Source organism: Pristis pectinata, chromosome 44 (genome assembly GCF_009764475.1).
Source record: "Pristis pectinata isolate sPriPec2 chromosome 44, sPriPec2.1.pri, whole genome shotgun sequence".
In the NCBI taxonomy this organism is placed as follows: domain Eukaryota; kingdom Metazoa; phylum Chordata; class Chondrichthyes; order Rhinopristiformes; family Pristidae; genus Pristis; species Pristis pectinata.
Window position 1 is genome coordinate 1,154,337 of NC_067447.1, and position 25,638 is coordinate 1,179,974.

At 48.0% G+C, this 25,638-nt stretch overlaps 1 protein-coding gene across 1 annotated transcript; it reads left to right on the plus strand.

Annotated features, from left to right (window-relative positions):
- The first annotated feature begins 6,780 nt into the window (after positions 1-6,780).
- LOC127566683 (ecto-ADP-ribosyltransferase 5-like) lies at positions 6,781-10,230 on the plus strand. The gene is made up of 2 exons (XM_052009230.1): positions 6,781-6,866; positions 9,020-10,230. Exons 1-2 carry the CDS (start codon positions 6,806-6,808, stop codon positions 9,856-9,858), a joined length of 900 nt encoding a protein of 299 aa, XP_051865190.1. The 5' UTR covers positions 6,781-6,805; the 3' UTR covers positions 9,859-10,230.
- The last annotated feature ends 15,408 nt before the right edge of the window (positions 10,231-25,638 follow it).

The window sequence follows — 25,638 nt, forward strand, 5'->3', positions numbered from 1 at the left end:
AGATAGATAGATAGATAGATAGATAGATAGATAGATAGATAGATAGATAGATAGATAGATAGATAGATAGATAGATAGATAGATAGATAGATAGATAGATAGATAGAGAGAGAGAAAGATAGATAGAGAGAAAGATAGATAGATATACAGAATGGTAGACAGAAGGATATACAGACGGACAGACAGACAGACAGATTGGCAGACAGACAGGTGGATAGATAGATAGACATATTGATAGATTGACAGGTAGATAGATAGACAGAAGGATAGACAGACAGATTTACAGACAGACAGACAGACAACCAGACAGACAGACAGATAGATAGAGGGATAGATAGATACAGGTAGACAGACAGACAGACAGATAGATAGAGAGTCGGTCAGTCTGATTTAAAGACGGAGAGACAGACGGATGGACAGATTGATAGACGAATAGATAGATAGATAGATAGATAGATAGATAGATAGATAGATAGATAGATAGATAGATAGATAGATAGATAGATAGATAGATAGATAGATAGATAGATAGATAGATAGATAGATAGATAGATAGATAGACAGATAGATAGATAGATAGATAGACAGCCAGACAGACGGATAGACAGACAGACAGGCAGACAAATTGACAGACAGACAGACGGAAGGATAGATATACGGAGGGATAGATAGATAAACAGCTAGTCAGGCAGACGGATAGATAGAAAGGTAATTAGATCGATAGATAGATACATAGAAAGGGAGATAGATAGATAGATAGATAGATAGATAGATAGATAGATAGATAGATAGATAGATAGATAGATAGATAGATAGATAGATAGATAGATAGATAGATAGATAGATAGATAGATAGATAGATAGATAGATAGATAGATAGATAGATAGATAGATAGATAGACAGATAGATAGATAGACAGACAGATAGATGATAGACAGATACAAACAAGCATACAATCATACATCCGTCAAGAGAGAGAGAGACAGACAGAGATGGGGACACAGGAGGTTTCATGGGATGTTCTCGTTTCCTTTGCAGATTCTTCAATTCTCTGACAGTAGCAATAATTTGAGTATGGAACAGGGAGAAAGAGATGCAGGCTTGCATTGCTCTGACGGTTTACCGCTCTGATTTTGTGACAGCGGGACCGAGTTGTGACGGGACGTTACTGGGTGTACTCCCCAACAGTACAAAATACGGGCTGGACGTTCCAGAAGGATAGCGAGTTCCGGATCAAGGGTTTCATGTGGTTGAGAACCGAGACTTGGAAGAAACCTTAACCTAGATTGTGGTAAAGTGAAATACTCTACTGAAAAGTATTCATTGGACATATTCGAAAAGGACGTCGACATAACTCTTAGTGATAAAGGTTCAAGTGTTATTTGGGGAGACGGCGAGTGACGTGCTGATTCTGATCAACAGTTGAGCGGACCATAGGTAGAAGGGCCGATTGGCCTGGTTGCCCTTTAATCTTTGGTCTGTAACTGAAGACGACCTTCCTCTCTGCTCAAACGCCAGCGATCTTCATTTACAGCTGCAGAATTCGCTTCTAGATCATTAACAGTAAAGGACCAAGCACAGACCGATCCTTCGTCGCAGATCGCAAAGGAAACCCCCCGCCATAACGTCCCATTACCAAGCCAGTTTTGGTTTCAGTTGGCTGACTTATGTGGGGCCCGCAGACCCTGACGTCCACGAGACCCGTCCAGAAACTGCAGCTGCAAGCAAATCCTTCACCCCGAGTTCAGCAGCTCACTTTCACTATGAGTCTTTTGTTCCGCATTGTTGTTTCCATCACGAGAACTCTGCTTGACCCCGGTTTCCTTGCCTCCGACGACACTCCTCCAGGTCTGGCCCGGCATGTAATGTGGTGAACGAGCAAGAACCGAGACTCCTTGACCTCAACGCTGCCCCCTTGCTTTTTTCTGGGCGCACAGGAAAAACAGAAGCAACCCACTCGGCCCTTCCATACCCCTCCATTCAATATAACCACGGCTGATCTGTTTTTCTTCACCAGTTCCCCGTGGCACTCAATACCCCGGTCTTTCAGTAAGTTATTTACCTCTTCTTTAAATATCCCAATGATCCCTCATCCACATTTTCTAAATTGGTATCCAGAAAGGATGGATTGCATTATGAAAAGAATGTTGGAGCGGTTAAGCGTGTATTTACTGGAGTTTATAAAAATAAGAGTTGGTTTGATTAAAACATAAACAATAGTGAGGGGTCTTGATGAAACCTTGGCGAGGAGAAGATCCCGAAAATCCTGTAACGACATCTTTCTGTTCGCCACTATCTCACGGAGAGAAACACATCAACGTTCCCGCCGTTCCATAGCCCTCAATCCCCTGATCTTTGAAACACGTATCTCCTTCATGCATTTAAGGTGAGAGGGCGGTTAGGTTCAGAACAGACGGTTTCTTACTCAGAGAGTGGTGGATGCCTGGAATACTTTGACTCATAGGGTGGAGGAGGAAGATTCATTTTGGGCTTTTAAGAGGGGCTGGGATGGGCACATGAATGAGAGGAAAATGGAGGGACATGGGCATTCTGTAGGGAGGAGTGATTAGCTATGTCGGCACAACATTGCAGGCCGAAGGGCCTGGAATGCGCTGTAATGTAGTTTGTTCATCAGGACCAGAAAGAAAGAGGGGCAAGAGCTGGCGTGTGATTGGAGCGGAAGATAACGAGTTGATAAGATGTGCAATGCATTGGCAGACGGAGTGTGGTCGTGACGAGAGAGGAGATGCATTTTGGTTGGAGAGCCCTGGGCCGAAGTGCCGGTCCAAACGCAGTGCTGCAGTGTTCTGTAAGGCTGGGATACACGCGGAGGGAATGGTACGATTCTGGGAGCGGTGACGTGCAAGGGGTCAGGGTGTACATCCCTGAAGGGAACAGGAAGGCCGTTGATGAAGCCTCATGGGCTACGTACCTCCATTACTCGGGGAGCAGAATGCGAGTGCAGGGATGTTATGATACAACTTCAAAAACACATTAGTTAGGCCGCATCTGTCTTTCCTTTTGAGTGGAGGAGCCTGTAAGGGGTGGAGTTTACCCGACAAACCTATGCAGAATTACAATGGGCATAGATAGGTTTAGGAACGAGGAATATTAGCGGCATAACGGAGGTTCCTCTGATCCCCTGGCAATTAAAATCATAATTATACCAGCGGTAAGGTGGTGTAGTGGTTAGCGTAGCGCTATTCCAGCGCCAGCGACCCGGGTTCAATTCCCGTCGCTACCTGTAAGGAGTTTGTACGTTCTTACCGTGTGTGGCTTTCCCCCGGGTGCTCCGATTTCCTCCCACATTCCAAAGACGTACAGGTTAGGAAATTGTAGGCGTGCTATTTTGGTGCCGGAAGAGTGGCGACACTTTCAGGATGCCCCCAGAACACTCTGCGCAAAAAGATGCATTTCACTGTGTGTTTCGATGTTCGTGTGTCTTATAAATAACTATCTTATTTATCTCATGCAAGAGGTGGAATACCTAAAGAAGGATTGAGGAAGTTCCTTTATACCCAGAGAGTGTTTGAAATCTAGAACGTACTGCCCGAGGTGGTGGCGGAGAGAGAGGCACACACAACGTTAACAAGTATCCAAATGAGCACTTGAATCCCCAAAGCACAGATGGTTACGGACCGGATGCTGACAGGTGGATATTAGTATGGAGAGTGTATGACGGCCACACCGACACTATGGGCCGTAAGGGTCTGTTTCTGTTCAGTGTGACTTTCCGACTCCCATGAGCTAGGGTCTCCGTGGAGACAGCGATGAAATGAGCGCACGGGAGCAAATGGGGACCGTTCTTATTTGATAATGCACGTTCTCAGCGGCAGTACAAACTGAACGACAGGCAGCGCGCTGCCCAACACTGCCCGATGTTAAGCGCATAAAATACAAATTCAATTCCAGGTGTTTAACCTTTCAAACAAAGGTGTTCACAACACCGATCCCTGCCCTACACCACGTCATGGGCTTCGAATTGCGCAACTAAATTTCACCAACTCTCTCTGCTGGCTATGAACAATCTGCCAGCGAGGTTGGCTACGTTGGTGCTAACCTCTTGGGCCATGTGGGGTCTTGTCGAAGTCGTTCCCGAGGTTCACGTTGACCAGAGCTGCACTGCCCTCATCGAGTCATTGAGTCCCTCTGAACCCTTCAGATCCACGCATTTTCCCAGATGTCCTATAAACGTTGCAATTATACCAGCCTCCACCGCTTCCTCTGGCAGCTCGTTCCGAATATTCGTCACCCTCTGTGTGAAAGGTTTGACGTTTGACACTTGGAACCAGGAAAGCAAATTCTTCTTTTTACAGAATCCGAGACTCCTCGACTTCAACGCTGTCTCATTTCGTTCTCTCTGTGCACAACATAGCAGCAGCAGAAGACCACTCGTTCCCTCAATACTCCCTTCCATTCAATATAACCATCGCTGATCTGTTCTTATTTTTCAGTTCCCCATTGCCGCCAATCCCCTAGTCTTTCAGTAAGTCATCTACCTCCTCTGTAAAGCTCCCAATGATCTCGCACGCACGATCCTGTGTGATAGAGAATCCCCAGGCTTCAGAAATCCCCGGGAGAAGAAATGGCACTACCTCACAATGCCGGAGACCCGAGTTCAATCCTGACCTTGGGTGTTGTGTGTGTGTAGCAGTTAACGTTGCACTAACCGGAACGAAAATATTCGGGCTCAGGACCAGACATGTTTAGATGAGGCCCATGTTCTCTCGTCTGACTCCTACCGAACCTCATCCGTCCTCAAGTTACATAACCGCCGAAAGCAGCAGCGACTCGGCCGGGTGTTGGTGGTGGGAGGTGGATGTGGGGGTTCAGTGGTGGGTAGTAACAGATAAGCTATCTCCAAATTCGTGGGAACTAACCCCCAGAGTAACGACACCCGGAAAATCTCCGGTTAGGATCTTGGCAGATTCTGGGTGCAATTCTCCTCACACGGTGATTGTTTTTTGCCGCACTTGGGCCCTGTTCAGTGTGTCACACCTGTCGCCTTGCTGTGCCGGCAGGGTGGTACACAGAGATGTCTACATTCATGTGAGCGAGGGATAGGGGTCGGTCCCACGAGAATGTTCCTCATTCTGTTGAGTTCTTGGCTGATATGACTGCAAACTCTCCGCACCCCCAAAGAACCGCCATGACCGCTGCAGAACTCACTGCTCTGTTTCTCAGGACTCGGTGACTCTCACAAACTGTCACAGGGTCCGCTTTCACCTCCATTTGTGGAAGTGAGATCCGGAGCAAGAAGCAGCGAAAGAGAGAGGGTGAGGGGGGAGTGTGGGGGAGAGAGAGAGAGTGGGGGAGAGGGAGAGAGGTACAGGGAGAAGGAGAGAGGCGGGAGAGATTGGAGGATAAGAGAGCGAGGTAGGGTGAGTAGGAGGGGAAAGAGAGAGAGAGCGGGGCAGTGGGAGAGAGAGAATGGGAGAGGGAAAGAGGGAGAGCGAGGGGGAGACAGAGAGAGGGAGAGGGAGGGGAGAGAAGGGGCGAGGGGGAAGGAGAGAGAGACGAGGGGGGAGTGGAGAGGAGAGAAGGATTGAGAGAGAAAGAGGGAGAGCAGGAGAGGGAGGGAGAGAGAGGAAGAGGAAGAGAAGGAGAGAGGGGGAGAGGGAGAGATAGTGAGAGAGGGTGCGGGAGAGAGAGGAGAGTGGGAGAGAAAGAGGGAGACGGAGGCGGAGCGGGAGAGGGGGTGTGGTACGGAGAGACGGAGATGGAGAGAGGGAAGCCGAAAGAGAAGGAGAGCGGAAGAGCACGGGGGCAGTGGGCGAGTGTGAAAGAGGGAGAGGGGAAGGGAGAGGTCGAGAGGGGGAGAGGGAGAAAATGTGAGAGGGGGATAGAGGAGAGAGGAAGGGAAGAGAGCGAAAGGCGGAGGAGGAGAGGAGCGGATAGAGAGAGGGTGAGAGAGGGGAGCAGAAGAGAGGGGGAGGGAGCGAGAAAGAGAGAGAGGGTGGAGAGCGAGAGAACAGAGGAGTGGGAGAGAGAAAGGGAGAGAGGCGGAGAGCGGGAGAGAGAGAGGGTGCAGTGGGAGAGAGAGTAAGAGGGAGAGAGAGGAAGAGGGAGAGGGAGAGAGCGAGAGAAGGAGAGGGAGCTGAGAAGAATAGAGAGGGGGCGGAGGAGAGGGGGAATTGGGATATCGAGAAAGCGGGGAGGGAGGGAGAGGGAGGGAGGAAGAGAGGGGCAGAGGAAAGACAGAAAGAGGGAGAGGGACTGGAATGAGAGGGGGTTGATAAAGAGGGGAGAGAGAGATAGAGATAGAGAAGGGGGGGCGGAGGAAAGTGTATATTTTTCACACGCATAGTAGTTGGTATCTGGAACGATCTGCCGGACCAGGTGGGTGGAGGCCGGAACAGCAAGAACATTTAAGAAGTATTTGGCCGTGTACTTGAGTGAGCAAAGCAGACAGGGAGATAGAATTAATGACCACAAGTGGGATCAGTATGGTAATGTATGATGGGCAGTATGGACGCGATGGGCTGAAGGACCTGTTTCTATTGCTGTACAACTCGGTCACCCTCCGGCTCCATGAATCCCTGCAGGTGTTGCACTGAAGTAAAACTAAAAATGCTGACGTGCGCCCACCCGCGAGGGAGCGAGGTTTCAGATGTAGCTGGACTGCTTTCCTGGACGTGAGTGCTGAAGCGTCCTCAGACCGAAATGAGAAGTGCCTCTTCGAGTGTCACTGTGACGGGCGGTGTTCTGTAACCGGAAGAAAACCAGGGAGGTTTAAAAGAAGTGGGAGCAAGATCGCATCGCACACCGTCCAGTCGGGAGCAACGAGTTCCAACTTCACTGAGAATGGAGAGGAAGCGACTGGTTCCCCGGGTTCTGATCCTCATTGTTCCGCTCTTCGCTTTCTGTAAGTGCCGGAGTTTTGTGTTCGATGCGCCAAGGAAATATGTGTGGGAGTTGAGGTGGATCAGGGGTAACGCTCGTTTTTGTTTTGTTTCGCCAAACGTCCTTGTTCTAATGTTGATCCTGGAGAGGTGAGCCCGGGATATCCCAGTTGCTGCCGGGAGCGCGGGCCACCAGCCACTGGGATCACCTCGTACCTGCTATGCTTAATAGAGCATAGAACAGTACAGCACAGGACCGGCCCTTCGGCTCACGCTGTTGTGTCGAATTGATTAAATCAAAGATCGCTAATTGATCTAACCCCTCTTCCCCGCACATTGACCATTTGCCTCGCTTCACTGCATGTTCATTAGCCTGGTCAAGAGTCTCTTAAACACTCCCAAGCGATCTGCCTCCACCGCCACCACTAGCTGTTCATTCTTTAATCACCTCACACTCTGTGTGGGAGAAAAACTTGCCCCGCACATCTCCTTTGTACACTCCCCCTCTCTCATCTTAAATATGTGCCCTCTGGTACGAGGCATTTCAGTCCTGTGGGAAAAGATACCGGCTGTCTACTCTATGCCTTGCATAGTTTCCTAAACTTTTTATCATGTCACCCCTCAGCCGCCGCCGCTGCGAGAAAACAGCCCCAGCGAGTCCAACCTCTCCTCAGAGCACACGTCCTCCAAACCAGGCATCATCCAGGTGAACCTCCTCTGCACCCTCTCCCAAGCCTCCGCATACTTCCTATAATGAGCGGGGACCAGAAGTGAATGCAATATACCTTCTGTGGCCTGACCAGAGTTTTATAAAGCTACAACATAACTTGCTGGCTCTTGGACTCAGTGCCTCGTCCAACGAAGGCAAGCGCGCCGTATGCTGCCTTTCCCACCCGATCAACTTCTGCAGGCTCCTCTCGGGAGCTATAGACTTGGGCACCAAGAATCCTCTGTAGATCAGCAATGTTTTTGGCTTGCCTCCAACAGTAAACTCCAACAGTTTACATTTTGATGTCCCAAAGTGCAACGCCAACGTCCGGATTAAACTCCATCTGCCAATTCTCCTATGGCGATCTTCTATGCAATCCACAACGCCAGCAATTTCTGTATCGGTCGGAAACCTGCTGATGATCTGACCATATTTTCAACCAAATCATTTGTCTGACAAACAACAGAGGTCTAAATGCAGATCCCTGTGGAACACGATTGGTCACAGACCATCATGAAGCACCGTTTGTTCTCTTGCGGCAAACGGCAACAATAATACCACCACCAAACCCGCCCTTCCAACACTCTCTTTCCCCCGGCGTCCAGTTTCTGACTGGTTGGAAGGCAGTTGGGATTGTTTCCCCTTCGTCCTCAACCTCAAATGTCTATAAATCCTTAGAACATGGAACACTACAGCACAGTACAGGCCACAATGTTGTGCCGACATTTTATCCTGCTCTGAGATTTATCCAACCCTTCCCTCCTACATAGCCCCTATTTTTCTGTCATTCTTGTGTCTATCCAAGAGACTCTTAAATATCGCTGATGTATCTGCCCCCACCCTGCTGGCTGTGCGTTCAAAGCACCCACCACTCTCTGTGTAAAAAACTAGCCCGACATCCGCCTTAAACCTTCTTCCAACGACCTTAAAATTATGCCCGCTCGTGTAAGCCATTGTCGCCCTGTGAAAAAGTCTCTGACTGTTCACTAGATCTATGCCTCTTGTACGCCTCTATCAAGTCACCTCTCATCCTCCTTCTCTCCGAAGGGGAAAGCCCCAGCTCGCTCAACCTACCCTCATAAGACATACTCTCCAATCCAGGCAGCATCCTGGTAAATCTCCTCTGCACACTCTCTAAAGCTTCCACATTCTTTCTCTAATGAGGCGACCATAACTGAACACAATACACCAAGTGTGGTTTTCCAGAGTTCTATAGAACTGCAACATCACCTCGCGGCTTTTGAACTCAATCCCCCAACGAATAAAGGCCAACACTCCATACGCCTTCAGAACAACCCTATCGACCTGCGTGACAACTTTGAGGGATCTATGGACTTTGACAGCATGATCCCTCTGTTCCTCCACACTGCTAAAAGTCCTGCCATTAACCTTGCGTTCTGCCTTGAAATTCTATCTTCCGGAAGGGAATCACTTCACACTTAACCGAGTTCTTCTGTCTCCTCCCAGGCCAGAGGGCTGTGGCTTTCGGCGGTGGGGAGCGCGGGCATGACGTCATCGGGCTGGGAATGGAAGAGAATTCTGCCGCCTATATCTTCACCCAGAGCGAAGAGTCCGACGATGTGGCAATCCAGTACCTCCTGGAGGAGGCAAAGCAGAATGAAGCACTTTCCCGAGCTTGGAAGTCTGCAAAGGAGAAACGGGCAAAATTCTCACATTCAAACAAGTCTACAATACCCAAGAGACTCAAAGAAGAACACATGGTATCCGTGATCGCCTACACGCTGAATACAAATTTGTACACGCAGTTCAACCGGGCAATGCAGACGTGCGGAGCCAACGACTCAGTCTACGCGGAGAAATTCCCGTTCAAGAGCTTCCATTATCTCCTGTCCGTTGCCATTGAGAGATTGAGAGAAAGCTCGGGCAGTGCGCCGGGGACGACCTACAGAGGGATGGGGCGTGTGGCCGAGGGCCAGAAGGGAAAGAAAATGAGATTTGGATATTTTGCATCTTCGTCTCTAGATATGGGAGTTTCTAAGAAATTTGGCACCGCGACAGTTTTCACGATAAAGTCACGCTACGGCGCCAAGATAGAAAACTACTCATCGTTCCCTGGCGAGAAGGAAGTGCTGATTCCTCCTTACGAAGTGTTCACAATCACGGAATGCGCCCGCCGGAGTGACGGGGTTGACATTTCGCTCACGACGGCGGGGAGGCAGGAGATCCGGGTGAACGTGGAGCGGGGGAAGGGCGGCACGATGCTGGTGGTGCGGAGTGACGGGGCCGCCATTTCCGCAGTGGCGTGGGTGTGCGTCCTAGCGCTGCTGCGTCCCATTTCGCTGTAAGGTCCGAGTAACACATCCGCATCCGCCACCGCAATATCCCGCCTGATCTCACCTCTAGCCTTGGCAAACAGCAGAACTGATGCAAAGCACACATCAAAAGCAGAGGCGTGCGTAAACATTCAACAGGTCGGGCAGCATCAGTGGAGGGAGAGAGACACCCGTTGAAGCATTGCAACCTCTAGACCCTTCGTCAGAGTTCTGACGTAGTACTAAGGACGTGACTTCGCCTTGAATCATTAACCCTTCCAGCAGATGCCGACGCTCCTCTTCTTTCCTCCTAATTTCCCGCAAAGCAGAAACAACAGTAGCTTAGACAGTGTTGTCTTCAGCACCTGGAAGGGCAATATTAATGGTGTTTGGAGATAAGACATTTCTTTCTGAACGGATTAGTTGATGCGTCCATGGGGTCAGAGCGTTTAGAGTCCACCTGGACTTCAGAACGGTCTTTGACACATTCCTTCATGGGAAACTGTTCCAACAAGGTTAGAGCCCATGGGAATTTGGCACATTGTATCGAAACAGTCTTGCTAACATTGGTCAGGGAAGAAGGTATAGTGTCGGTTACGTTATGGGAAGCCTGTGACCAGCGGTGTCCTGCAGGGAACGATGCAGGGACACTCAATGTTTGTGAGAGATATTGATGAAACGGGTGTACACTTGCAGTTTCCCCTCCCTGAACTCTCTCTCTCTCTCTGTCTCTCTCTCTCTCACACACACACACACACACGCACGCACGCACACACACACACACACACACACACACACACACACACACACACACACACACAGACACAGACACAGACACAGACACACACACACACACACACACACACACACACACACACACACACACACACACACACACACAGACGACCATGACCGGACTGTGCTGTGGAGCTCACCTGCCAATATTCCGCCCGTTCACCGATTCTGCCGCATAGGGCCGGGCCCAACAGACGAGAACGATCCCCATGGCCAACCTCACCCCTGCCTTCAGGACAACACTGCACGCAGAGATGTGGAGTCAGAGAGCTACAAGGGATGGGAAAGGCCCGTTGGCTGCTAAACCTCAACGCGAATTGCGTTGACCAGCACTTGGCCTGTGAACATCAGTGCCTCACACCTGACTCAGGCGCTCTTTTACATACGTGTTAATCTTGTGAGTCGCTACCTCCACCACACTTCGCTGCGTAACTCCAGATCTCAGCTGCCCCGGAGGTGTGAGCAAACTTCGTCAAATGTCCTCTGAATCCTCCACCTCTTACATTACACCCACGAGGTAGGCAAAGACACCTCTGCTGCGGGAGAATGTGTGTGTTTCTCTCTCTACTCCCATTGAAGCCACTCATAGTTTTGCACACCACCCTATCAGGTCAACCCCACCCCCTCCCATTCAACTTCCCCATTCCAAGGGGAAAAATACAGCTATCGCCTAACTAGGTCTACTCACCTGGATCCACCAGTTACCAGTCAGCTCTTGCTCCACCAATACAGCCTTTCTCCCCTCTTGTCTTTATGCTGGCTATCTGACCTCCAGCCCTAATGAAAGGCCCCGACCCGAAACGTCGACTGTCCAGTTCCCTCCACGGACGATGAATCACAGTTCCGCTGGATTCGTCCATTGTTTTGTGCTTTGCTCTAGATCCCAGAATTTGCAGTCTATTGTTTGACCCGGCCAGTGCGCCTTCAAGTTGTACAATTCCTTCCCTGTTCTCACATTCTCCCTTGCGGAGAATCAGATATCCCACATGCAGATTTCTCCGGCCGATCTACCTGTGTTGCCACCTTCAGGAACCGGTGGGAATTTACACACTGATTCTCTGCAGAATTCGTTGCATCTTACTTACCTGGTCACTCGCTCCAAATTGCAAATCACAGGATTAAATTACAATATCCATTGAGTTCCGCACCTTACTGACTCATCATTATTGTCCTCTGGACTTCCAACAACAACACCAATTTCCTGTCATCGACGAAATTACTGATGATATCACACAATATTGTGGGTTTCAAGTATAAACCAGAGGAAGTAGACAGAAATAGGTTCCAAGCTTGTGGACTATGAGCTGCTAGGCCATTGAGGAGAGTCACCGAGACGGGAGGTCTTACTGTGGAAACCTGGAGCCAGTGCTGAAGGGGAGACCAGTGGGGATCTAATTGCTTCCCCACGTTGTGGAAGGAAACACAAGACAGGGGACGTGGTGGAGGTTAAGTGGAGAGCTCACTGGGGGAACCGATGTGAAGAGCTCAGAGTCATCGAGGAGAGAAGATATAAATTGTAAGGTCTTGACACCGAAATCTGTTAAAATCCAGGGAGCTGTGCCGAAATTTGGCGTAAATCGGGATTAAATTGGAATTTTGAGATTTAGATTAGTTGCTTCTTTGAAGAAGACAACAATTATTGGAGATTAATTGCTGTCTTCTTACTGTCAGTCTGCAGCTTGCTGATAAATTCAACTGCAGTTTTCATTGTATGTAAACGCGTGTTCCTTTGTATCTGCTTGTCAGTGTCTCACACGCACTTGTGCGCTTTGTTCTCGAGGTGGTCAAATAAATGCAACAGCATGAAATGGAAAATCTCATTATTTGTCATCAATTTACAGAATGTGGGTTCTACTGAATAACCTTGAACTTGGCGTGGAATGTTCACCGGGGAGAGCATCTGCAGTCCACCTGCAAGTGACGGCTGTCCCGGCATTGTCACTGTAGCTTAAATCTCTCAGCAAGTCATCCGGTTCAGGGGCAGCTGAGCACGCTGGTTAAATCATGACTCTTTCAGCGATACCCCTGGACTGACATGATGATGCTCTGAAATGTTCCTGTCATTGTTGCAATGCACGAACAGCAGAGACTCATTCACTGACAGGTGGACCGGCGGAGACGATTACGTTTGGCGCGCTGGCCTTCACGAGTCAGGGCATTTGGGACGTTATGTTGCAGACGTACAAAACGTTGTTGACTCCGCACTTGGAGTATTCTGTACAGGTTTACTCGCCCCGTTAGAGCAAAAACATCATTAAACTGGAAGGCGTGCAAAGAAGATTTACGAGGATGCTGTCTGGACTGGAGAGTCTGAGTGTTAGGGAGAGCTAGAGCAGGTAGGGGCTTTAATATTTCTGTAAATTATGTGGATGAAAATGTGGTAGAGTGGATGAGTAAGTTTGCAGAGGAACTGACTGAATGGGTACAAGAAATTCATTCCAGACCCCCCCCCCCCCCCCACTTTGCCAAGCGATAGAAAGAGTGAGAAAATATCAATTAATTTTAACCATGAATGACAGAAGGGGACACAAAATGGAAGAGGGGGAGAATTTCCGCACAACTGGAGAAAAGAGGCAAAGAAGAGAGTTTGTGGATCTAAATGCTTCAGAAAGAGCGAGGGGGGAGACAAAGAGAGGGAAACAGAGAGAGAGATAAACAGAGAGAGAGAGACAGAGACAGAGAGATAGAGACAGTCAGAGAGAGAGAGAGACAGTCAGAGAGAGACAGAGAGAGAACGACCGACTGAGTGACAGGGGGATACAGACACCGAGAGGCGGTAAAAGAGAAACAGAGAGACAGAGACAGAGAGAGACTGGTGTAGAGAGAGACAGAGCAAGAGATATAGAACGGCACAGGCAGGGAAAAGGAAACCGAGAGAGCGAGAGAGAGAGACAGACAGAGAGATAGGCAGTAAGGAGACACAGAGACACAGAGAGAGACAGCCAGATGTAGGGAGAGAGAGACACAGAAAGACACATAGGCAAAGTAAGAGAAATAGAGAGAAGGAATAACAGGGACAATGAGAGAGAGATAGATATAGAGAGAGAGAGACAGAGAAAGAGAAACAGAAAGACAGATATAGGGCGAGGCAGAGAGACTGACACAGAAAGATACATAGGCTGAGAAAATGAAACAGAGAAAGAGAAACGTAGAGTCAGAGATAGACAGATAGGGCGAGGAAGAGAGACAGACACAGGAAGATACATAGCCAGAGCAAATGAAACAGAGAGAGCGAGAGAGAGAGGATGACAGGGACAGTGAGAGAGAGAGAGAGACAGACAGACGGAAAGATATAGACAGAGAAAGAGAAACACATAGACAGAGACAGAGAGAGACAGATTAGGGAGAAACAGACACAAAAGGCACATAGGCAGAAAAAGAGAGAGAGAGTGACAGAGAGAGACAAATGTAGGTAGAGACAGGGCAAAAGTCACAGAAAGACACACAGGAAGAGAAAAAGAAACAGAGAGGGTCAGAGTGAGACAGACAGAATGACGGAAAATGTTGGAGAGAGAGAAACAGACAAAGAGAGATAGGCAGAGAAAGAGAAACAGAGAGACAGAGAGAGAGATAGGGCGGGGCAGAGAGACAGACACAGAAATATACATAGGCAGAAAAAAAGAAGGAATGACAGAGAGAGTCAGATGGAGGGGGAGGCAGAGCAAGAGACACGAGAAGACACATAGGCAGAGAAAAAGAAACAGAGAGACCGAGAGAGAGAGACAAAGAGAGAGGAAATGCAAAGCTCAGTGAGAGACAGAGAGACAGACACAAAGAGTTAGCAGAGAAAGAGAAACAGGGTGAGACAGAGAGAGACATGTAGGGAGAGACAGAGCAAGTGTCATTGAAAGACACACAGGTAGAGAAAAGAAACAGAGAGCGACAGAGTGAGACAGAGAGAGAATGATAGAGACAGTGAGAGAGTGAGAGACAGACGGACAGATAGGCAGAAAGGAGAGTGAGAGACAGACAGAGGGAGACAGATGTAGGGAGAGACAGACACAGAAAGACACACAGGCAGGGAAAGAAAAACATAGAGAGAGAGAGAGAGAGAAAGAGAGAATAACAGAGACAGTGAGAGAGAGAGACAGACACAGAGATATAGGCAGAGAAAGAGAAACAGAGAGCCAGAGAGACAGATATAGGGCGAGGCAGAGAGACAGACCCAGAAAAATACATAGGCAGTGAAAAAGGAAAAGAGAGAGAGAGAGAGAGAGAGAGACGGAGACAGATGTGGGGAGAGAAAGAGACACAGGAAGAATAACAGGCAGAGAAAATGAAACAGTGACAGCGAGAGAGAGAGAGAGGGAGAATGACAGGTACAGTGATAGAGAGAGGGAGACAGACACAGAGATAGGCAGACAAAGAGAAACAGAGAGGCAGAGACAGAGGGAGACACATGTAGCGAAAGACAGACACAGAAAGACACAGGCAGAGAAAGAGAAATAGAGAGACAGAGAGAGAGAGAGGACGAGGCAGAGAGAGAGAGAAACCCAGAAAGACACAGAGGCAGAGAAAAATAAGAGAGAGTGAGAGAGAGAGAGAATGACAGAGAAACAGAGAGACAGAGAGACGGATGTTGGGAAGGACAGACACAGAAAGACACCCAGGCAGAGAAAAAGAAACAGAGAGAGAGAGAGAGAGAGAGAGAGAGAGAGAGAGAGAGAGAGAGAGAGAGAGAGAGAGAGATGGGAGATGGATTGACAGGGACAGTGAGAGACAGAGGGACAGACACGGAGAGCTAGTTATAGGGCGAGGCAGAGAGACAGATACAGAAAGATACATAGGCAGAGAAAAATAAACAGAGTGACAGAAAGAGACAGAAGTAGCGAGAGTCAGAGCAAGGGACACAGAAAGACACACAGGCAGAGAAAAAGAAAGAGAGAGGGAGAGAGAGGGAGAATGACAGAGAAAGTGAAAGACAGAGAGAGACACGGAGAGAGACAGTTATAGGGCGAGGCAGAGAGACAGATACAGAAAGATACATAGGCAGAGAAAAAAAATAGAGAAAGAGCGAGAGAGAATGACAGTGGCAGTGAGAAACAGAGAGACAGACACATTGAGACAGGCTGAGAAAGAGAAACAGAGAGAGACAGATATAGGGCGAGGCAGAGAGACAAACACAGAAAGACACATAGACAGATGAAAAGAAACTGAAACAGAGAGACCCTTAATCCCTTTCGTATTGACCTGCCTTATGAAACTGCATTCCTGGACCAGCATTAAAGCGGTCCAATGACTGAACATGTTGCCTCTCTTTTTTATCTTGGTAAAAATATCTCTGTTCTTCTGGGCATTGTATTGTTCAAACATTTCTCCCCTAAAGATGGAACAAAGGGGACATCCACAGTTTGAGATGGGAAGTATATGGTAAGTGGTGATGTGACGCTTGGAAAAAAAAACACAACATGAAGAGGAAGCATCTGGAAGGAAATCGGCGAGTCAGGCACCATCTATGGAGAGAAATCACGTCTCGCCCCGAACTATCGACTGTTCATCTCCCTACACAGATGCTGCCTGACCCACTGAGTTACCCCAACGCCTTGTGTGCGTTCCATATTCAAGAATCTGCAGTCTCTTGTGTCCCCATTGTATTCACTCTCCACATAGCCTTCATGAGTACCGACTAGATTATAGGGCATGAGCTATGAGGAGAGGCTGGACTACCAGGAGAGGTTGGACAAACGTGGGTTGTTTCCTCTAGAGTGACGAAGGCTGATAGGAGACCTGATAGAGTTTATAAGATTATGAGAGGCGCAGATAGAGTATCTTTTTTCCCCGAGGTGAAAATGTCTCGGACTAGAGGGCATGCATTTAAGGTGAGAGGGGGTAAATTCAAATGAGATGTGTGGGGCAAGACTTTTACGTCGACAGTGGTGAATGTATTTCCAGGGGAGGCGGTGGAGGCAGATACGATAGAGGTGTTTAAGAGGCTCTTGGATAGGCACACGGATGTGCAGAGAATGGAGGGTAATGGATACTGTGTAGGTACAAGTGATTAATTTGGTTATGCCTTTAATTCATAATTTAATGTTCGGCATAATAACCTGGTCCAAAGGGCCTGTTGCTGTGCTCTTACTGTTCTCCGTTCGATATTGCATGTTCTGAAGAAAAACGATTCGTCTAATTCTAGATTCTGTGAAGATTGCAATTAAGGAAATCTGATGACGTGTTGCCAACGGTGCTCACAGTACATCAGACCGCGTTTGACGACATTGCTGAATTTCTGTGACATCCCTTTCTTCCCTCTCCACTCTCAGGCCTGATGCGGGGTTTCGACAGGAAACGTCGGCAGTTCCTTCGCCTGCAGATGCTTCTCGATCCGATGTGTTCCACCAGCAGTTTGGTTGTTTCTTTGGCTGTATGTTGCTACTGTTTCTGTTCGAGAAACAACAAAGGTTATCCTAAGAAACAAATTGCTGGAGGAAGTCATCGGGTCAGGTAGCATCTGTAGGCAGACGGATGGACGAGGTTTTGGGTCTGGACCCTGCGTCGGGACTCAGTGCAGGGGAAAGATTGCTAGTGAGAAGGAGGGGTGTCCCCGAGGCTGGTAGGTGACAGGTGGAACCAAATGAGAGAGTGAATTGGGCAGATTTTATTTTCCCAATATTATCTGGGACTCCCACAAAGCTGATGGGTGAGATGGCATAGAATTTCTTCTGTGTGCCCTGGGAGGTTTTCTCAGGAAATAGGTAGATGGCCGAGGTATAGATGGGATGTGTTTGTGTGGGGGGGGGGGGGGTGGAGGAGGGGTCAAAACGTCCTCCTCTTGGGAAACAAGTGACAGAAGTGTTCATAAGAGGGAGCAGTTTTCCACCAGTGACCACAATTTTATTGGTTTTGTGGAAAAAACGACAATTGGTCCACATGAGCAAGTCCCAAATATGAGCGTTGCTGATTTTGATGCAATTGGACAGGAACTTATGAAAGTTGACTGGGTGAGGCTGCGACCAGGTGAAGGGACGTCTGGCTAGTGGGAGGCCGATAAGATTAAGACGGGGAGAGTTCGCGGCCAACGTGTTCCTGTTCGAGTAAAGGGCAAGGCTGGCACGCTGAAGGAACCTTGGCTGACGCGTGATGTTTAAGTTCTGGTCGGGAATCATGTGTCAGTTCTTGGCAGCCGGAATCAAGCGAATCCCTTGAGCAGGATAAAGGATGGAGGAGTAGACTTAAGGAGCAAATCAGGAGATCAAATGGGGACATGAGATATCTTTGTACATGAGGTAGAACTCAACCCAAAGAGATTCTAAACGTATACTAAGTACAAACGGGTAACTCGGGACAGAATATGTACCCTTAATCATCATTGCGGTTGTTTACCTGTGATGCAGCGGGGGGTGAGCGAAATCTTAAATGATTACATGTCCTCTGCTTTTACGGCGGAGATCGTTGTCGAAGTTAAGGAATTAAGGGAAGATGACAGTGATGTCCTGAAGCATATCGAGAGAGGCGGATAAGGATAAAAAACATCGCCGAGGCCTGAACATGTGTAACCTGGGAGAAAGGGCAGGTATGTTTGGGCCTTGGCAGAGAAAACTGTATCTCCCTTCGACACGAATGAGTTACAGGACGACTGCAAGTAAAGCCTTTATTGGAAGAGGACTCAAGAACAAGGCAGGAAGATATAGGCCTTTGAGACAACCATCAAGAGAAAATTATGGGAGGGGAGTCTGAGCAAAACGGTCCACCTTCATTTGGTCAGACAAGGACATTATGGATAGTCAGCGTGGTTTTGACCTTGGGACATATTGTCTTGAGGATTTGACTGAGTATTTTGGCAAAGTCAAGGTCGAGTTTATTGTCATACGCACAAGTACACGGCTGCAATGAAAACCCTTGCGGCAGGGTCACAGACACGTAGCATCACAGAAGAAGCACGCAAGAAGAAGAAGCATTCACAGTGCAAAAACCTTGCCCGTGCGGGACAAGATTGTTACACATAGAGCGGTGGGTGCCTGGAATGCAATGCCAGGGACGTAGATGGAGGCAAATATGGTAGACGTATTTGGGAGGCGCTCAGGCACATGGATGTGCAGGGAATGCAAGGATACGGGCATTATGTAGGCAGAAGGGATTCGTTTAGTTAGGCATTTAATTACTAGTTCAATTAGTTCGGTACCACATTGTGGACCAAATGCCCCCTTCCTGTACTTTACTATTCTAAGTTCAATGTCCACAAGAAAAATATGTTGTACTTATTTTAAACAGGGAAGAACAGAATTAGAACAAAAAAATAAGCACGGTCCATTTTAGTGCAAAGTGACCAAAGTGATCATAGTATTGCGAAACTGTAGCGATCAGCGGTTTGCCGGTTGGTTCAAGAACCGAATGGTTGAAAGGAATTAGCCTTTCCTGAATCTGGTGGTATGGGGACTTCAGGCTTCTGTATCTCCTTCCGGATGGGAGCTGCGAGAAGATGGCACAGCCCGGATGGTGTGGGGTTCTTTTATGATGAATGTTGCCTTCTTGAGGTAGGGCCTCCTGTAGATACTACTGATGGTGGACAGGGAAATCTCTCTTCTTTTAACTTCCTCTTCTTACTTTTGACCCAACCCCCGGTGGAACTGCTCTCCCCTCCCCAGCGACTACCTATCCCTATCGCATACCTGCATCTAACTATCGCCAGCTTGTTGTCATCCCACCTTCCCAGGTTTGACCACCTATCCCTTCTCTGCATTTTGCTCCAATGTATTGGGCTTCCATATTTTCCTAACTTCTGTCATGAAGAAGGGTCCCTGACCCGAAAAGCGGATCGCCTGTTTTTCTCCACCGAAGCTGCCTGGCCTGCTGAGTTCCTCCAGCATCATCGTGTTTTTTTTTATCCAGATTCAAGAATCTGCAGTTCTTTCTTTCTTTAGGGACGTGATACTTTAGTCTGTACTGTTATTGTTTTTACCTGTACTACCTCAATGCATTCTGTACTAACTCAATGTAACCGCACTGTGTAACGAATGGACCTGTACGATCGGTTTGCAAGACAAGCTTTTCACTGTACCTCGGTACAAGTGACAATAATGAACCAATAGCAATAACAATGTACCCGTGATGTATTGGGCAGGGTCTACTACTCTCTGTAGCTTCTTATGTTCCTGTGCATTCGACTTTCCGTCCCATAAAACGATGCAAGAGGTGACCAAAGGGATTGAAGATGACAGGGCCGTTGGCGCTGTCTATGTGTACTTCAAAGGCTGTAGAGAAGGCCCCAGCACTTGTCGCGAAGGTGACATTACATGGGATCGAAGGCGAGCTGGCCAATTTGATGCAAAATTGGCTGAGTGGAAGACGGCAGAGGGCGTTATTGGGAAATTGTTCTTTAAGATTGGAAGTTGATGTCCAGTTATCTGGCACAGGGCTCGGGTCTGGGTCCAAAGTTGCTTCTTGTACATATTAACTATATATTAAGGATGCACCTGTCTCCATCAACGATGCTGAGGTCTAGAAGGTTGATGGCTTCAAGTTCCTGGGAGTGAACATCACCAATAGCCTGTCCTGGTCAAATCACGTAGACACCACGGCCAAGGAAGCTCACCAGCCCCTCTAATTCCTCAGAGGCTAAGCAAATTCCGTTTATCGCCTTTGACACTCACCAACTTTTATCCATGCACCATAGAATGGTGGATGCATCACGGCTCGGTACGGCAACTGCTCTGCCGAAGAACGCAAGGAATTGCAGAGAGTTATGGACACAGCGTAGCGCGTCACGGACACCAGCCTCCCCTCCTTGGACTCTGTATTTACCTCTCGCTGCCTTGGCGAAGCAGCCGGCATAATCAAAGACCTCACCCACCCGGGACATTCTCTCTTCTCTCCTCTTCCATCGGGTAGAAGATAGAGGAGGACGAGGGCACGTACCTTCAGGCTGAAGGACAGCTTCTAACCCACTGTGATAAGACTATTGAAAAGTTCCCTTGAGATGGACTCTGACCTCACGATCGACCTTGTGACCTCGCTCCTTATGGCACTGCAATTTCTCTGCAGCTGTGACACTTTACTCTGTACTGTTGCTGTTTTTACCTGTACTACATCAAGGCATTCTGTACTAACTCAACGTAACTGCACTGTGTAATGAATTGACCTGTACGATCGGTTTGCAAGACAAGTTTTTCACTGTGCCTCGGTACAAGTGACAATAATAAACCAATGTGGATTCAATCTATCTTGTTTTGACCTTGCACCCTTATTGTCTACTTGCACTTCACTTCATCTGTAGCGGTGATACTTTACTCTGCACTGTTATTGTTTTTACCTGTACTACCTCAATGCACTCTGTACTGACTCAATGTAACTGCACTGTGTAATGAATTGACTTGTACGATCGGTCTGCAAGACAAGTTCTTCACTGTACCTCGGTACAACTGACAATCATAAACCAATACCAATACTAACTCAATGTAACTGCACTGTGTAATGGATTGATCTGTACGGACTCTATGCAATACAGTTTCTCACTGTTCCTCGGAACAAGTGACAATAATAAACCAATACCAATACTAACCCACTGTAACTGCACTGTGCAATGAATTGAACTGTGCGATCTGTATGCAAGACAAGTTTTTCACTGTCCCTTGATACAAGTGACAATACTGAACCGATACCAATACCAATATTTGGATGAGTATGTGGGTGACATGATCAGCAAGGTCGCAGATGATAGCAGACTTGGTGATCGAGTGAACAGTGACGAAGATCAGCTCAAGGTGTCAGTGGGATCTTTGTAGTCCTGGAAACGAGTAAAGGAACGGGAGACGGAGTTTAAATGGGAGAAGTGCGGACTGATGCAGACTGGGAAATTAAACCCGGGCAGGAATTACTCGGTCCATGGCATGACCTTCCGGAGCGTCGTAGAGAAGAGAGGGATCGAGTGTTACTTTTGGTTTATCATTGGCGCATGTACTGAGAGACAGTGAAAAAAATAACTTCTCTTGCATACTGATCGAACTGGTCAATTCATTACACAGTGCAGTTACATTGAGTTAGTACAGAGTGCATTGAGGTAAAAGAGGGTGCACAGTTCCCCGAAAGAGGGGACACGGGTAGACAAGGTGATGAAAAAACACTTCCGTTACGCTTGTCGCAATCGGGCGGGCATTGCGTGCAAAGGTTTGGGCGCCATGTTACAGATGTGAGACTCTGATGAGATGTGGAGTCTTGTGCACGGCGATGGCCACCATACTATAAGAAGGAGGTGAGGAAGCCAGAGACCGTGCAGAGAAGATTCACGTCGGTATCTCCTGCATTGGAGGGCTGACGGGGATATTGGATAAGCTGGCATTGATTTCACTGGAGCGAAAGATAATGGGTGACCTTGTAGAGATTTATGAAATCCTGAGGGGCATAGTTACTGTGGATGGTCACAATCATTTTCCCCCACGACAGATGATTATATCGGTAAACGGCGCAGGTTCAACGTGAGAAGGAGAAGGTTTAAAGGGGACCTGAGAGGCACGTTTCTTCACACAGATGGTATTGGTATTGGTTTATTATTTTCACTTGTACCGAGGTACATTGCAAAACTTTTCTTGAATACCGATCATACAGGACAATTCATTACACAGTGCAGTTTTGTACCGAGGTACGTTGCAAAATTTGTCTTGAATACCGATCGTACAGGACAATTCGTTACACAGTGCAGTTACATTGAGTTAGCATTGCTATTGGTTTATTATTGTCACTTGTACCGAGGTACAGTGAAAAACTTTTCTTGCATACCGACAGCAAAGGTTAATTCATTCCATGGTGCAGTTACATTGAGTTAGTACGGAGGGCTAACAAGTGTCGTACAGGTAAAAACAACAACAGTACCGAGTAAAGTGTCACTGCTACAGAGAAAACGCAGTGCAATAAGGTGAAAGGTCACAACAAGGTAGATCGTGAGATCAGAGTTCATCTCATTGTATAAGGGAACCTTATCACAGTGGGGTAGAAGCTGTTCTTTGATTATGCTGGCTGCTTCGCCAAGGCAGCGAGAAGTTAAAACCAAGAGTCCAAGGAAGGGAGGCTGGTTTCCGTGACGCGCTGGGCTGTACCCACAATTCTCTGCAGTTTCTTGCGGTCCTGTGCAGAACAGTTTCCGTCCCAAGCCGTGATGCATCCGGATAGGATGCTTTCTGTGCTGCATCGATAGAAGTTGGTGAATGTCAAAGGAGAAATTCAAAATTCCTTTAGCCCCCTCAGGAGGTAGAAGCGCTGGTGAGCTTTCTTGGCAGTGGCATCTGCGTGATTTGACCAGGACAGGCTATTTGTGATGTTCACTACGAGCACCGAGGTGCCAGAGGATGTGGTAGCGGCGGGTACGATTGCAATGTTTGAAAGACATTTGATCAGGTACGTGGATCGGAATGATTTTGAGGACATGGGTCAAGCGCAGGGTCATATGGCTAGCTCAGGAAGGCACCGTAGTCGGTATAGACGTGTTGAGCGGAAGAGCGGGTTTCTGTGTTGTATAATTCTCTCACTCTTGAGATGGACCCAGTGAAGTTGGGGGTGCGTGGATATGAAAGCTGATCTCAGGGAGAACCCCAGCATGTTGGAACCAGGTAATAGAGACGAACAACACGGAAAAAGGCCCTTCGGCCCATACTTGCCCATGTATATTCAAGCTAATCCCATTTTCCAACAATTGGCCCATATCCCTCGAAACTCCAGTCATCCATCTACCTGTCCACATACTTCTAAAACGTATCTAATGTACCTGCTTCAGTCACTTCCTCTAGCAGCTGCTTCCACGCATCTGGGGGATAAAAGTTGTCGCTAAGGCTCTGATTAATCCTTTCATTTCTAACCTCAAATCTATGTCCTCTAGTTTCCGACTCCCAACCCTGGGAAAAATACGACCATTTGTCCTATCTGTGCCCCTTCTGTCTTTATATACCGTTGTATACCTCAGATCTTCCCTCGGTCTCCAACGTACCAAGGAGTAAAGGTCTAGCCCGTCCACCCTCTCCCTCTAACTCAGTCCCTCCAGTCCTGGCAACTCCTTGTGAATCTTTCGTTCACTCTTTCCAGTTTGATCGCATCCTTCCTGTATTAGGACGACCAAAACTGAACATAACACTCCAAGTGAGGCCTCCAAATGCCTTGACAGTGAAACTCCAAGTGCGGCCTGACCAACGTCTTGTAAATAGCAACATGACCTCCCAACTTCAATTCTCAATGCCATGACTGGTGAAACACCTTCTTCACTGCCCTGCCTGCTGTGTCTCTACTTTAAGGGAACTCTGTCCTGAATTCCTGATCCAGGCTCCAGGTGCAAACCCGTCAGTGGACAGACGTCGGGAAAGAAATTAAAGTTAAAACCGAGATCGATCGATTCCCTTTCGTCAGCCAGGCTCATAAAGGAAAATGTGGGACAATACGTCAGTCGGAGTTGTAAGTTAAGAACAATCGTGCCGGAGGTGTTGCTGCCGATCCTCACTGATTGCGGTCCGTTGGTCAGGAAATCGATCCTGATGCAGAGGGAGGTGTTGAGTCCCAGTCCTCGGAACTTGGAGATGGGTTTGCTTGGAATTATAGTATTGAAGGCGGAGCTGTCCTCTATAAATAATATGCCAACAGAGGTGTCGTTACTGTCTAGATGCTCCAGAGATGAGTGCAGGGCCAGGGAGATGGTGTTCGCCGTAGACGTGTTTCAACGGTAGGCGAATTGCAATGGGGTCGAGTTGGTTAGGAGGCTGGATTAATGCGTGCCATGGACCATCTTCTCAAAGCATTTAATGATGGTGGATTGTCAGAGCAACTGGCCGGTAATCACTAAGGCACGTTCCCTTGTTTTTTCTTTGGTACTGGATGATAGTGGTCTTCTGAAAGTAAGCTGGAAACTCAGATTGACGCAGGGAGAGGTTAACAATGTCTGCAAATACCCCCGCCAGCTGATCCGCTCAGAATCTAAGGACGCGGCCAGCGGGCGCCATCCGGGACAGATGCTTTCCGCGTGTTCACTCTCCGGAAGACTGATCTTACGTCCTCAACGGTGACTATGGGTTCAGGTGCACAGGAGGCTGTCGGCGGAAGTGGTGACATTTCCACAATAAACAGAATCTGCTGGAACCATTCAGGGACCATAAGTGGAAAGCGAAACAAGATCCTCGGAACTGGGCACGAGGGGTAGAGAAGATCTAAACGGTGCAGAAAGTGGCGAGAGGATTGGATTGGACAAAGCAAGATATGGAACAGGTTGGAACCAAGTCCATTGAGTTAATGGGGAAGACGGAATGCGATTAAGTTTGTTTTGTCGACCTTCTCTGTTACTCAGAGTCCTTGATGTGTATTATGTAGTGGAGATAGAAAACTGGGGTGAATTCCACATTGATTGAATTCTATCATTGCATCCGTAGTGTTGGGATGTTATTGATGAGTTACCGACATCTCCCGTATATTGAAATAAGAATTTTCAAAGTCTTTCCTTTTCAGATTTACTGGATCCCTGCATTTCACCAACAAACTTGCGTTTCACCAGGTGAACTCTTCAGTGAAAGTGAAGATGCCATCGCAGCCCCGTTAGTCGAGAGGAACGGGTTCTTCCTTCGCCGATAATGGAGACAACTCGACTCTGCTCCTGGCCTCTGATCCTTGGTATTCCGATATTGAGTAAGTATCTTCATTCTGCGCAAAATACGACGAGGAAGACATTGTAGAGTTTCAAAGGCTCGATATTGGTCAGTTGCATTTCGCTGCACCTCCTTGTTCCAATGTTGAGCCTGTGAAGGCGGGACCAGGGGCTTTTAAGTTAATATAAGACTGTCTTTATTAGTCACACGTACATCGAAACACACAGTGAAATACATCTTCTTGCGTAGTGTTCTGGGAGCAGCCCGGAAGTGTCAGCACCCTTCCGGCGCCAACATAGCCTGCCCACAAATTCCTAACCCGTACCTCTTTGGAATGTGGGAGGAAACTGGAGCACCCGGAGGAAACCCACGGGTTCATGGGGAGAACGTAAAAACTTTTTTACACAGAGCTGCCGGAATTGAAACCGGCTCGCTGGCGCTATAGTAGAGTCACGCTGACCTCGACACTACT